Source organism: Mustelus asterias, unplaced genomic scaffold (assembly GCF_964213995.1).
Source record: "Mustelus asterias unplaced genomic scaffold, sMusAst1.hap1.1 HAP1_SCAFFOLD_785, whole genome shotgun sequence".
Classification (NCBI taxonomy): domain Eukaryota; kingdom Metazoa; phylum Chordata; class Chondrichthyes; order Carcharhiniformes; family Triakidae; genus Mustelus; species Mustelus asterias.
In genome coordinates this window covers 57,631-72,500 of record NW_027590732.1, presented here as the reverse complement: position 1 = coordinate 72,500, position 14,870 = coordinate 57,631, and the positions used below count along the sequence as shown (strand labels likewise).

Sequence of the window (14,870 nt, the reverse complement as noted above, 5' to 3'; positions counted from 1 at the left end):
CTCAGTTAAAGGTTTAGATGAGAAAACGGGCCGCCGATGATGCACTTCTGTCTGGACGCATGGGCCTGGCTCATTGTCAATGGTGATATATGCTGCATCCATAATAACACGGCAGAGTGTACAGCCTCTAACCCGATCAGGGCGGCACGGTGGCACAGCGGGTTAGCACTGCTGCCTCACAGCGCCAGGGACCCGGGTTCGAGTCCCGGCTTGGGTCACTGTCTGTGTGGAGTCTGCACGTTCTCCCCGTGTCTGCGTGGGTTTCCTCCGGGTGCTCCGGTTTCCTCCCACAGTCCGAAAGACGTGCTAGTTAGGGTGGATTGGCCATGCTAAATTGCCCCCTTAGTGTCCAAAGATGTGTAGGCTAGGTGGATTGGCCATGCTAAATTGCCCCTTAGCGTCCGGGTTATGTAGGTTAGGGGGATTAGCGGGGCAGATTTGTGGGGTTACGCGGATGGGGCCTGGGTGGGATTGTTGCCGATGCAGGCTTGATGGGCTGAATGGCCTCCTTCTACACTGTAAGTTTCTGTGTTCTGTATACATGCTCCCTCAGTGTTACCCAAACAGGAGCCGAAGTGTGGCGACTAAGTAACTTAGAGAATCCCTACAGTGCAGAAGGAGGCCATTCGGCCCATCAAGTCTGCACCCACAACAATCCCACCCAGGCCCTATCCCCGTAACCCCACATATTTACCCTACTAATCCCTCTACCCTACACATCTTTGGACACTAAGAGGCAATTTAGCACGGCCAATCCACCTAACCTGCACATCTTTGGACACTAAGGGGCAATTTAGCATGGCCAATCCACCTAACCTGCACATCTTTGGACACTAAAGGGCAATTTAGCATGGCCAATCCAACAAACCAAGACATCTTTGGACACTAAGGGGCAATTTAACATGGCCAATCCACCAAACCAACACATCTTTGGACACTAAGGGGCAATTTAGCATGGCCAATCCACCTAACCTGCACATTTTAGGACAATAAGGGGCAATTTAGAATGGCCAATCCACCAAAACAACACATCTTTGGATACTAAGGGGCAATTTAACATGGCCAATCCACCTAGCCTGCACATCTTTGGACACTAAGGGGCAATTTAACATGGCCAATCCACCTAGCCTGCACATCTTTGGACACTAAGGGGCAATATAACATGGCCAATCCACCTAACCAGCACGCCTTTGGACACTAAGGGGCAATTTAGCATGGCCGATCCACCTAACCCGCACATCTTTGGACACTAAGGGGCAATTTAGCATGGCCAATCCACCTAACCTGCACATCTTTGGACACTAAGGGGCAATTTAGCATGGGCAATCCCCCTAACCTGCACATCTTTGGACACTAAGAGGCAACTTAGCATGGCCAATCCACCTAACCTGCACATCTTTGGACACTAAGGGGCAATTTAGTATGGCCAATCTACCTAACCTGCACATCTTTGGACACTAAGGGACAATTTAGCCAATCCACCTAACCCGCACATCTTTGGACACTAAGGGGCAATTTAGCATGGCCAATCCACCTAACCTGCACATCTTTGGACACTGAGGGGCAATTTAACACAGCCAATGCACTTAACCAGCATATCTTTCGGATTGTTGTTGGAAACCAGAGCACCCGGAGGAAACCCACGCAGACATGGGGGGGAGAACGTGCAAACTTCACACAGACACAGTGACCCCAAGCCGGGAATCGAACCCAGGTCCCTGGCGCTGTGAGGCAGCAGCGCTAACCACTGTGCTACTGTAGTTAGGTTAAGTTACTGACTGTCATCAAACAGAATACGGAACGGGCTCGAAGGCCTGTTACATTTCTCTGCTAATTTTAGGAGCTAGAATCTGGCTGACTTCCCTCGGAAAGTGTATGGATTTAGCCCCGAGAGGATTTTTAAATTCATTTGTGGGACATGGGCGTCGCTGGCTGGGCCCAGCATTTATTGCCCATCCCTAGTTGCCCTTGGAGGGCAGTTGAGAGTCAACCACATTGGCTGTGACTCTGGAGTCACATGTAGGCCAGACCGGGGTAAGGACGGCAGATTTCCTTCCCTAAAGGGAACCAGATGGGTTTTTCCGACAATGGGTCATCAGTAGATTCTTAATTCCAGATATTTTTTTGTAGAATTAAAATTCCACCATCTGCCGTGGCGGGATTCGAACCCGGGTCCCCCAGAACATTAGCTGAGTTTCTGGATTCATAGTCTAGCGATAATACCACTGGGCCATCGCGTCCCCCCGTACACAACGTGGTCTTTAACATTGACTTGCTAAGAGGCAATCGAGAGTTAACCACGTGTAGGCCAGACTGGGTCAGGACGGCAGATTTCCTTCCCTGAAGGGGGCATTACTGAACCCAGATGGGCATTTCCCGGCAATCGACGGTTGGACTGGGACGGGAGTTACCTAGTTTGGACGAATCTTGCGCCAAGCTGATTCCCGACAGGATGAGTTTTTCCAGGTTGTGCGGCTTTGCGATGCCCTCGGGGATCTGGTCGATGATTCTCTGAGAAGAATTGGGTCCCATGTCGATCGTGAGTCCTTTCAGGTGTTCCAGCTGGTCCATGCGACTCAGCAGGTTCTCTATGATTCAAACATCCACTGGTGAACCTCACTATAGTAAGGGGACGCGTCCTCTGTACCTCATGGGACTGACCTGCTCACCCTGATCATCTGGGAATCTATCTTGAAGGTTTTTCACCTGCCCTGGCCATTCGCCAACGCTCCCGAAACCCTCTGCTACTCCTGTATCCCAACTCCTGCCATGACCCTTTGACCCTTGACCCTTCACCCTCCCGCTCTGAGCGCTGGACTTCGCTGGCTCCCAATCCAGTTTTAAAATCCGCATCCTTGTTTTCAAATCCCTCCGTAGTCCTCCCCTCTCCTCCCTGTCTCTGTAATCTCCTCCCAGAGCCCCCCCCCCCCCCTCCACCCCCACCCCCGAGACCCCCCCACCACCACCACCACTCCTCCAATCCTGGCTTCCTGCCTTAATCGCTCTGCCATTGGCGGCCGTGCCTTCAGCGCCCTGAGCCCCAGACCGTGGAATTCCCTCCCTAAACCTCTCCCTCTCTCTCTCCATCTCTCTCTCTCCATCTCTCTCTCTCTCTCTCTCTCTCCACCTCTCTCTCTCCATCTCTCTCTCTCTCTCCATCTCTCTCTCCATCTCTCTCTCTCTCTCTCTCCATCTCTCTCTCTCCATCTCTCTCTCTCTCTCCATCTCTCTCTCTCTCTCCATCTCTCTCTCCATCTCTCTCTCTCTCCATCTCCATCTCTCTCTCTCTCCACCTCTCTCACTTCATCTCTCTCTCTCTCCATCTCTCTCTCTCTCTCTCTCCATCTCTCTCTCTCTCTCTCCATCTCTCTCTCTCTCTCCACCTCTCTCTCTCCATCTCTCTCTCCATCTCTCTCTCTCTCTCCATCTCTCTCTCTCTCTCTCTCCATCTCTCTCTCCATCTCTCTCTCTCCATCTCCATCTCTCTCTCTCTCCATCTCTCTCTCCATCTCTCTCTCCATCTCTTTCTCTCTCTCTCCATCTATCTCTCTCCATTTCTCTCTCTCTCTCCATCTCCATCTCTCTCTCCATCTCTCTCTCTCTTTCTCTCAATCCCTCTCTATCTCCATCTCCCTCTCTCTCTCTCTCCATCTCTCCCTCTCTCTCCATCCCTCTCTCTTTCCATCTCTCCCTCCATCTCTTTCTCCATATCTCTCTCTCTCTCCATCTCTCTCTCCATATCTGTCTCCATCTGACTCTCTCCATCTCTCTCTCTCTCTCCATCTCTCTCTTTCCATCTTTCTCTCCATCTATCTCTCTCCATCTCTCTCTCTTTCTCCCTCCATCTCTCTCTCCATATCTCTCTCTCCCTCACTTTCTCTATCCATATCTCTCTCTTTCTCTTCAACCCTCTCTCTCTCCATCTCTCTCTCTCCATCTCTCTCTCTTTCTCTTTCTCCCTCCATCTCTCTCTCCATATCTCTCTCTCCCTCACTTTCTCTATCCATATCTCTCTCTTTCTCTTCAACCCTCTCTCTCTCCATCTCTCTCTCCATCTCTCTCTCCAGCTCTCTCTCTCTCTATCTCTCCATCTCTCTCTCCAGCTCTCTCTCTCTCTCTATCTCTCTCTCCATCTCTCTCTCAATTTCTCTCTCTCCCTCCTAATTTAAGACGCTCCTTAAATCCCCCTCCTTCATTGGCTGAGTTTTGTATCATTTGAGCATCTGCTCAGGAGGCGCATGTCCAATGCCCTTTGGTGACCCTTCCGTAAAGTGCCTGGGAAATGTCTTACTGGAGTGTGAGGCGCTACGTAAATGCAAGGCGCAGTGGTTGATACCTGGAAACTGGTCTTTGTTGATGTTCAACTCCAGAGACTCCAGTGCCCTTAGAGAGATGACCAGATCTTCTTCCTCTGGGCTTAACTCCATTGCGTGTAGGGTCAATGCCTTGAATCGGTCCCTGTACAACTCGATGGCTGGCTCCATCTTGCCCAGCACCCCCCGGGCGTCCCTGAGTGAGAGTTCGATATGGTCGGAGAGGGAACAGAAGGTGAGCAGGTTTTCCGCTTCGCCCTCCTGCAGGACGTCGATGTTGCATACGTCAAGTTTGAGCTTGGGCGCCTTGTAGCGAGCGGGTAGAGAGCGGAAGGGCGCCATGAAGGATTCTGGGATGGAGTGGTGAACCATTGAGAAGAAGCTAGCGATGTCCTTCTCTTGGGCCTGTGTTTTGTCGACCTGTTTCTTCAGCGACTGGAAGGACTCCACGTAATCCTCCTCCACCTGAGGGGCCCCGAAGTGGCCCATGCATTCGGCCATCTTGGAATAGCTGGTAATGCCGACGACCGCCTTCCTGCCTGAGACCGAGATCTCCAGCTGGTCCAGGAGGGGCAGGGTCTGAGGGTGTAGCCTGAGGAATTGGAAGGTGCTCCCCTGGCTGAGTGATGAGGTCTTGAAGCACAGGCGTTTGCCGGCCAGGAAGTCCAGGATCAGGTTGGCGACAGCGGCCTGGGCCTCCTGGCAGGCCGTGCTCCTCAGGGCGAACTCCAGCACCTGGTTGGTGGCCAAGGCCAGCAACCCCTCGGGCTCCAACACCTGCGCAAACTGGACAAAGAAGTCCCGGGAGATTTCCAAGTCGGGGTGTTGCCGTAGGTACGGGGTGGGGTCGGCCTGGCTCTCGAAGGCCGACGGCTTCCCGGTCATGTCCAGCAGGTGGCGCACCACTTGCGACGCCCCCTGGGCCGAATCGCCCACCGTGTAGGCCAAGAGGTAGTGGAAGCGGATGAAAGCCTCCAGGAAGGTGTCCACCTGTCTCAGGTAGGCCAGCCCTTCCTCCCGGGTGACCTCCGACCCCAGAAGCCCGCCCAGCCTCATCCCGGCCATGAACTCCTGGAAGGGGACGTGGGGGAAGCGGTAGACGGGCCTCAACCTCTGGGCGGTGAACTTGCTCAGCAGGCCGAGGCCTAGAGCCTCCTCGGGGCACACCCCGGCGAGCTGGAGATCCTCCTCTGCAAACTCGAAGCGGGAGGCAAAGATACCAGACAGTGCCAGCTGTCCGCAGGCGGTTATGGCCGCCTCCCCCACCGGGCCGGTTTCCCGCGTGCTGTAACTCAAGTAGGCCCGGAAAACCAGCAGGCCGTCCACGGCATCCTCCAACGGGCGCCGCACCCACAGCTGGCAGACGGAGAGGGCAAAGAGGGGGCTCTTGAATATTCCACGCAAGGTCTGGCACCAGCCCAGGCGGTAGATCAACTTCCGGAGGCGGGGGACGTCGTGAGAGAAGAGGGTCTTCAAGATCCAGATGGAGCTGTAGAGGGGGAAGTCAGCCAACGAGATGACGGTGTTGGCAAACTGCCGGACGCCAGCGATTCGGTTGGTTCTCAGACCCACTAGCACAGCCGTGTGGGTCAGATGGTTCCTGCGAATCAGCTGTTCCGCCATCATCCCCGGCTCCGTCTCCCCGTAGTCGTCCAGCAAGACGAGCAGCCGGTTCCTCAAGCCGCCCGCCACCTCCCCCAGGGCGCCCTCGCTCAGCGGGAAGTCCGACCCCGGCAGTTGAGCCTTGCCCGCGCTGTCCGCCCCCCGCCCCGAGCCCGCCGGCCGCTGGGACAAGTAGAGGACCAGGTCGAAACGGGAGAGCAGAGGGCAGCCGCCGCCAGCCCACAGGATGGCCAGCCGCCTCAGGAGGGCCGACTTCCCGCTGCCCACCTCGCCCCCCAGCAGGGTCACCCGCTCCAGGTCACGGGCCAGCTCCGGCAGAGTGACCCGCCGCAGGGCCCTGTCCGCGATGCTCTTCAGGTGCAGCTGCGGCTCCGTGAAGGTCTGGCGCAGGTCAAGGGTCACGCAGTCGTTGAAGGAGGTGACGGCGAACGCGGAGGAGGTGTACAGCTTCCTCAACCTTCGCCGCATTGCCGCGACCGCTCCAGCCCAGGGACGCCCACCGGACAGCATCCCTGGCAAAAAGAAAGGGAACAGCGTCTGAGAAAATCCCACCCAAGCACAACCAGCTGAGTTACAAAGTGACCACAGGCAAAGATCTGCATTTCTAAAGCGCCTCGTCCAAGGACCAGACAACCCCGAGAGTGCAGAAGGAGGCCATTCGGCCCGTCGAGCCGTCACCGACCGCAATCCCACCCAGGCCCCCATCCCAATAACCCCATTCCCTTAACCTCACACATTTAGCATGGCCAATCCACCGAACCTACACATCTTTGGACACTAAGGGGCAATTTAGCATGGCCAATCCCCCTAACCTGCACATCTTTGGACACTGAGGGGCAATTTAGCATGGCCAATCCCCCTAACCTGCACATCTTTGGACACTAAGGGACAATTTAGCATGGCCAATCCACCTAACCTGCACATCTTTGGACACTAAGGGGCAATTTAGCATGGCCAATCCCCCTAACCTGCACATCTTTGGACACTAAGGGACAATTTAGCATGGCCAATCCACCTAACCTGCACATCTTTGGACACTAAGGGGCAATTTAGCATGGCCAATCCCCCTAACCTGCACATCTTTGGACACTGAGGGGCAATTTAGCATGGCCAATCCCCCTAACCTGCACATCTTTGGACACTAAGGGACAATTTAGCATGGCCAATCCCCCTAACCTGCACATCTTTGGACACTAAGGGACAATTTAGCATGGCCAATCCCCCTAACCTGCACATCTTTGGACACTAAGGGACAATTTAGCATGGCCAATCCCCCTAAACTGCACATCTTTGGACACTAAGGGGCAATTTAGCATGGCCAATCCACCTAACCTGCACATCTTTGGACACTAAGGGACAATTTAGCATGGCCAATCCACCTAACCTGCACATCTTTGGACACTAAGGGACAATTTAGCATGGCCAATCCACCTAACCTGCACATCTTTGGACACTGAGGGGCAATTTAGCATGGCCAATCCACCTAACCTGCACATCTTTGGAAACTAAGGGGCAATTTAGCATGGCCAATACACCTAACCTACACATCTTTGGACACTGGGGGGCAATTTAGCATGGTCAATGCACTTTAACCTCCACATCTTTGGACTGTGCGAGGAAACTGGAGCACCCGGAGGAAACCCACGCAGACATGAGGAGAACGTACAGACTCCACATAAACAGTGACCCGAGGCCGGAATTGAACCCGGGTTCCTGACGCTGTAAGGCAGCAGTGCCATCCACTGTGCCACCGTGCCATAGGTAAGGTGTGCATGTTAGGTGGATCGGCCATGCTACATTGCCTCTTAGTGTCCAAAGATGTGCAGGTTAGGTGGATTGGCCATGCTAAATTGCCCCTTAGTGTCCAAAGATGTGTAGGTTAGGTGGATTGGCCATGCTAAATTGCCTCTTAGTGTCCAAAGATGTGCAGGTTAGGTGGATTGGTCATGCTAAATTGTCCCTTAGTGTACAAAGATGTGCAGGTTAGGTGGATTGGCCATACTAAATTGTCCCCTTAGTGTCCAAAGATGTGCAGGTTAGGTGGATCGGCCATGCTACATTGCCCCTTAGTGTCCAAAGATGTGCAGGTTAGGTGGATTGGCCATGCTTCATTGCCCCTTAGTGTCCAAAGATGTGCAGGTTAGGTGGATTGGCCATGCTACATTGCCCCTTAGTGTCCAAAGATGTGCGGGTTAGGTGGATTGGCCATGCTAAATGTGTTGGGTCGCGGGAAGAGGACTGGAGAGGGACGGGCCTGCATTAGAGGCTTTTTTGGAGAGTCGGTGCAGGATCGGCAGGCCGAATGGTCTCCTTCTGCGCTGTCGGGATTCGACGGTCCAATAATGACAGGTTGACAAACTTACCTCCGTGGCCAGAATCTTCGTTCTGTCTGGGTTCCCCAGGCTGTCAAACAAAAAAAGAGTGTCAACATACACAACTCCACAAAGTTGTCCGTCGCACTGTCGGGCAACAAGGTGAAGGGCCAACGGTTGGGCTGTCTTTCGATAACGTGCTCCAGGATTGGAAACCTGGCATCTTTACCCTCTGGGGCCTGTAGCGTCGGTGAGTGGGGGCAGGGCGACGTGGCAGGGTAGGGGTGGGGTGGGGGGGGGGGGGCAGCTGGTGGGGGAGGCTGTCATGTCTCTGTGGGAACCGTCCAAAGAACAAAGAAAATTACAGCACAGGAACAGGCCCTTCGGCCCTCCAAGCCTGCACCGACCATGCTGCCCCGACTGAACTAAAACCCTCTACCCTTCAGGGGACCATATCCGTCTATTCCCCATCCTGTTCATGTATTTGTCAAGACGCCTCTTAAAACGCACAATCGTATCCGCTTCCACTACCTCCCCCGGCAGCGAGTTCCAGGCATCCACCATCCTCTGTGTAAAACAAATTTGCCTCGTACATCTCCTTTAAACCTTGTCCCTCGCACCTTAAACCTGTGCCCCCTAGTAATTGACTCTTCCACCCTGGGGAAAAAGCTTCTGACTATCCACTCTGTCCATGCCCCTCATCATCTTGTAGATTTCTATCAGGTTGCCCCTCAACCTCCATCGTTCCAGTGAGAACAAACCAAGTTTCTCCAACCTCTCCTCAGAGCTAATGCCCTCCATACCGGGCAACATCCTGGTAAATCTTTTCTGTACCCTCTCCAAAGCCTCCTTCTGGTCGTGTGGTGACCAGAATTGAACACTATATTCCAAGTGCGGCCTAACTAAGGTTCTATAAAGCTGCAACATGACTTGCCAATTTTTGGACTCAATGCCCCGGCCGATGAAGGCAAGCATGCCATATGCCTTCTTGACTACCTTCTCCACCTGCACTGCCACTTTCAGTGACCTGTGTACCTGTACCCCCAGATTCCTTTGCCTATCAATACCCTTAAGGGTTCTGCCATTTACTGTATATTTCCATCTGTATTAGACCTTCCGCATTACCTCACATTTGTCCGGATTAAACTCCATCTGCCATCTCTCTACCCAAGTCTCCAACCGATCTATATCCTGCTGTATCCTCTGACGGTCCTCATCGCTATCCGCAAATCCACCAACCTTTGTGTCATCTGCTTAGTTACTGTGAAACTCCCCTAGTAGCCACACTCCGGCGCCTGTTTGGGTAACACTGAGGGAGAATTTAGCACAGCCAATGCTCCTAACCAGCACGTCTTTCGGACTGTGGGAGGAAGCCAGAGGAAACCCACACAGACACGGGGAGAACGTGCAGACTCCGCTCAGACAGTGACCCAAGCCAAGAATCGAACTCTGGTCCCTGACACTGTGAGGCAGCAGTGCTAACCCACTGTACCACCGTGCCGTACCGTGCCATCAGTCGGTGGCATGTAGCTTCCCTGCGACTGAACCATGATGTCTGGGCTGACATACCATCCTTGACCTGAGGTATTAAACAGAGGTCCCCACCCTCCTTTCTGTGTGGAGGTCAAAGGATCTTCCTCTGGTCCCGGTGTCTTGCCAGTGGGCCAAGGAATGGCAGATGGAGTTTAATTCATAAAGTCATAGAGGTTTACAGCATGGAAACAGGCCCTTCGGCCCAACTTGTCCATGCCACCCCTTCTTTTAACCCCTAAGCTAGTCCCAATTGCCGGCATTTGGCCCATATCCCTCTATATTCATCTTCCCCAGGTAACTATCGAAATGCTTTTCAAAAGACAAAATTGTACCCGCCTCTACTACTACCTCTGGCAGCTCGTTCCAGACACTCACCACCCTCTGTGTGAAAAAATTGCCCCTCTGGACACTTTTGTATCTCTCCCCTTAAACATAGAACATAGAACATTACAGCGCAGTACAGGCCCTTCGGCCCTCGATGTTGCGCCGACCAGTGAAACCAATCTAAAGCCCCTCTAACCTACACTATTCCAATATCATCCATATGTTTATCCAATTACCACTTGAATGCTCTTAATGTTGACGAGTCCACTACTGCTGCAGGCAGGGCATTCCACGCCCTTACTACTCTCTGAGTAAAGAACCTACCTCTAACATCTGTCCTATATCTCTCACCCCTCAATTTAAAGCTATGTCCCCTCGTGCTAGCCAACACCATCCGAGGAAAAAGGCTCTCACTGTCCACCCTATCTAATCCTCTGATCATCTTGTAAACCTATGCCCTCTAGTTTTAGACTCCCCTACCTTTGGGAAAATATATTGACTATCTGGCTGATCTATGCCCCTCATTATTTTATAGACCTCTATAAGATCACCCCTCAGTCTCCTGCGCTCCAGGGAAAAAAGTCCCAGTCTATCCAGCCTCTCATTATAACTCAAACCATCAAGTCCCGGTAGCATCCTAGTAAATCTTTACTGCACTCTTTCTAGTTTAATAATATCCTTTCTACAATAGGGTGACCAGAACTGCACACAGTATTCCAAGTGTGGCCTTACCAATGTCTTGTACAACTTCAACAAGACGTCCCAACTCCTGTATTCAATGTTCTGACCAATGAAACCAAGCATGCCGAACGCCTTCTTCACCACTCTGTCCACCTGTGACTCCACTTTCAAGGAGCGATGAACCTGTACCCCGAGATCTCTTTGTTCTGTAACTCTCCCCAACGCCCTACCATTAACTGAGTAACTTTGGGAAAAGATATTGACTATCTAGCTGACCTATGCCCCTCATTATTTTATAGACCTCGATAAGATCACCCCTCGGCCTTCTACACTCCATAGAATTCAGATAAATGCGAGGTGTTGCATTTTGGTCAGACAAAGCAGGGCAGGACTTACTCAGTTAATGGCAGGGCCCTGGGGCTGGGGTTGTCGAACAGAGACCTGGGGGGGGAGGGGGGGGCGGCAGGTACATAGTTCCTTGAAAGTGGCGTCACAGGTAGACAGGGTGGTGAAGAAGGAATTTGGCACACTTGCCTTCATCAGTCAGAGCATTGAGTACAGGAGTTGGGGCGTTATACTAAGACTGTACAAGACATTAGTAAGGCCACATTTGGGGTACTGCGGACAATTTTGGTTGCCCTGCTAGAGGAAGGATGTTGTTAAACTGGAAAGGGGGCAGAAAATATTTTTTCTTCATCCATTCTTGGGACATGGGTGTCGCTGGCTGGGCCAACAGTTATTATCCATCCCTAGTTGAACCTTGAACTGAGAGTCTCGCTTGGCCATTATAGAGGGCAGTTGTTACTCAACCACATTGGCTGTGGCTCTGGAGTCACATGTAGGCCAGACCGGGGTAAGGACGGCAGATTTCCTTCCCTAAAGGAACCAGATGGGTTTTTCCGACAATGGGTCATCAGTCGATTCTTAATTCCAGATATTTTTTCATTGAATTCAAATTCCACCATCTGCCTTGGCGGGGATTCGAACCCACGTCCCCCAGAACATTAGCTGAGTTTCTGGGTTAATAGTCTAGCGATAATACCACTAGGCCATTGCCTCCCTTCTGAGGGTGCTTTCAAGGATGTTACCAGGACTGGAAGGTTTGAATTGTAAGGAGAGGCTGGGTAGGCTGGGCCCTTTTTTCCCTGGAGCGTAGGAGGATGAGGAGTGAATGACCTTATAGAGGTCTATAAAATCATGAGGGGCATAGATAAAGAACAAAGAACAAAGAACAGTACAGCACAGGAAACAGGCCCTTCGGCCCTCCAAGCCTGTGCCGCTCCTTGGTCCAACTAGACCAATCGTTTGTATCCCTCCATTCCCAGGCTGCTCATGTGACTATCCAGGTAAGTCTTAAATGATGTCAGCGTGCCTGCCTCCACCACCCTACTTGGCAGCGCATTCCAGGCCCCCACCACCCTCTGTGTAAAAAACATCCAAAAGAACAAAGAACAATACAGCACAGGAACAGGCCCTTCGGCCCTCCAAGCCCGCGCCGCTCCCTGGTCCAAACTAGACCATTCTTTTGTATCCCTCCATTCCCACTCCATTCATATGGCTATCTAGATAAGTCTTAAACGTTCCCAGTGTGTCCGCCTCCACCACCTTGCCTGGCAGCGCATTCCAGGCCCCCACCACCCTCTGTGTAAAATATGTCCTTCTGATATCTGTGTTAAACCTCCCCCCCTTCACCTTGAACCTATGACCCCTCGTGAACGTCACCACCGACCCTCTAATATCTGAGTTATACTTCGCCCCTCTCACCTTCAGCCCGTGACCCCTCGTGAACGTCACTTCTGATGTGGGAAAAAGCTTCCCACCGTTCACCCTATCTATCCCCTTCATAATCTTGTACACCTCTATTAGATCTCCCTTCATTCTCCGTCTTTCCAGGGAGAACAACCCCAGTTTACCCAATCTCTCCTCATAGCTAAGACCCTCCATACCAGGCAACATCCTGGTAAACCTTCTCTGCACTCTCTCTAACGCCTCCACGTCCTTCTGGTAGTGCGGCGACCAGAACTGGACGCAGTACTCCAAATGTGGCCTAGCCAGCGTTCTATACAGCTGCATCATCAGACTCCAGCTTTTATACTCTATACCCCGTCCTATAAAGGCAAGCATACCATATGCCTTCTTCACCACCTTCTCCACCTGTGTTGCCACCTTCAAGGATTTGTGGACTTGGTCCCTCTAAGGAGAATAGCCGAGGTCTTTTCGCCAGGGTAGGGGGAGTTCAAAACTAGAAGGTGAGAGGAGAAAGGGACTCGAGGGGGAAACTTTTCCACACAGAGGGTGGGGTGTGTATGGAATGAGAGGGGAGGTGACAGAGGCGGATATAATAACAACATTGAAAAGACATTTGGACAGGTACATGGATGGGGAAACGTTTACAGGGGTATTTACAGGCAAATGGGACTCATTCAGTTTGGGGAACCTGGTCGGCATGGACGAAATGGGCCGAAGGGCCTGTTTCCGTGCTGTATGTTTTCCTGTCTCGCCCGCCACGGGAATCGGAGCGGGCGAGCGGTAGATCACGCAGAGATCTGTTGACCTCAGGAGGGATTTTCCGCTCTCGGGGGCGAGCCCCTTCATGACTCTTCGAGTCGCTCTATGACTCTAACCAACCCTGTCGTGACCTCATGCGGGATCTTGCTGTGCGCAGATTGGCGGCCCTGCCTCCTGTAGGGGAATAAGGGGCGTCACTGGGGTGGCGGAGTGCGTGGGAGGTTGTGACCGGCCACGCCCAATGCTCGTCCATGCCTCACACGTGAGTCCAGTCCCGCGGCTAAAGGGTCACGCCCTGACACCACCCCCAACTCCCTCCTCACCCACCCTCCCGCCCAGCTCCCTCCCCAATTCCCCCCCCCCTCCCCCCCCCCAACGCATAGACACAAAATGGAGCTGCATCGAGGGACTGGAGGACGAATCGCCCTTGCCAACCATCGCAACGCACTGTTAGCGGATTGGGCAAAAGTTGAGTGAGGTTTTGGGTGTGTCGGGGTTGGGGAGGTGGGGGGGGCGGGGGTTGCCTATTAGACTCTGTGGTCACAAACCCTCTTGAAGAAATGGTTCCCGTCGGGGGCAAGGGAGCGAGCCAAAGTTACCGGTGTCTTGACGGATAATTCCTTCAGCCGCTCCTGGTCCACGTCTCCGCCGCTGGCCCGTGGTCTCCTGAGGAGGTGCGGACACCTACAACGCAAGACAAGGACCTTTCAGAATTCTGAATCTCCGCCATGCTCGGCCACGGAAAGCAAGCGATCCCGAGTTCGGTATCAAACATGGCCGCCTGCCTCCCGCGCCCAACCCCCTTGCGCCGCCACCGGCCCCCTCCCCTCCCCCCCTCCGTCAGGGATGGTGGTCACTCCGACCTGCGACAGGGTTACCAACCGGAATGTGCTAACCACACTGGGGGTCGCGGGTTTTAACAAAAGGAAAATGACACGGTGTGCACGCGTGAAGTCAAACTGACAAGAGCAGGTTTATTCATAGAATCATAGAATCATAGAATCCCTACAGTGAAGCAGGACGCCATTCGACCCATCGAGCCTGCACCGACGCAATCCTATCCCCACTGTGTCACCATGCCGCCCACTGGGAGGGTGGAGGGGGTGGGGGGGCGTGGGGGAGGGGTGCAGGCGCCCTATCCCTACATCCTCACGCTTTTACCCTGCTAATCCCTCTGACACTTAGGGGCAATTTCGCATGGCCAATCCACCTAACCTGCACATCTTTTGCCACTAAGGGGCAACTTAGCATGGCCAATCCACCTAACCTGCACATCTTTGGATACTAAGGGGCAATTTAGCATGGCCAATCCACCTACCCTGCACATCTTTGGACACTAAGGGGCAACTTAGCATGGCCAATCCACCTAACCTGCACATCTTTGGACACTAAGGGGCAATTTAGCATGGCCAATCCACCTAACCTGCACATCTTTGGACACTAAGGGGCAATTTAGCATGGTCAATCCACCTAACCTACACATCTTTGGACACTATGGGGCAATTTAGCATGGCCAATCCACCTAACCTGCACATCTTTGGACACTGAAGAACAATTTAGCATGGCCGATCCACCT

The 14,870-nt window shown here is 53.0% G+C and overlaps 1 protein-coding gene across 1 annotated transcript in view; it reads right to left on the bottom strand.

The window, feature by feature from the left end:
* Positions 1–14,870, bottom strand: part of LOC144487437 (baculoviral IAP repeat-containing protein 1-like) — a 50,119-nt gene that overhangs the window by 9,654 nt on the left and 25,595 nt on the right. The window contains exons 8-11 of the mRNA XM_078205511.1: positions 13,894–13,978; positions 8,300–8,339; positions 4,337–6,448; positions 2,412–2,588 (exon numbers count right to left, since the gene is read on the bottom strand). Of these exons, the coding sequence (XP_078061637.1) occupies positions 2,412–2,588; positions 4,337–6,448; positions 8,300–8,339; positions 13,894–13,978 (2,414 nt within the window). The remainder of the gene's footprint in view (positions 1–2,411; positions 2,589–4,336; positions 6,449–8,299; positions 8,340–13,893; positions 13,979–14,870) is intronic.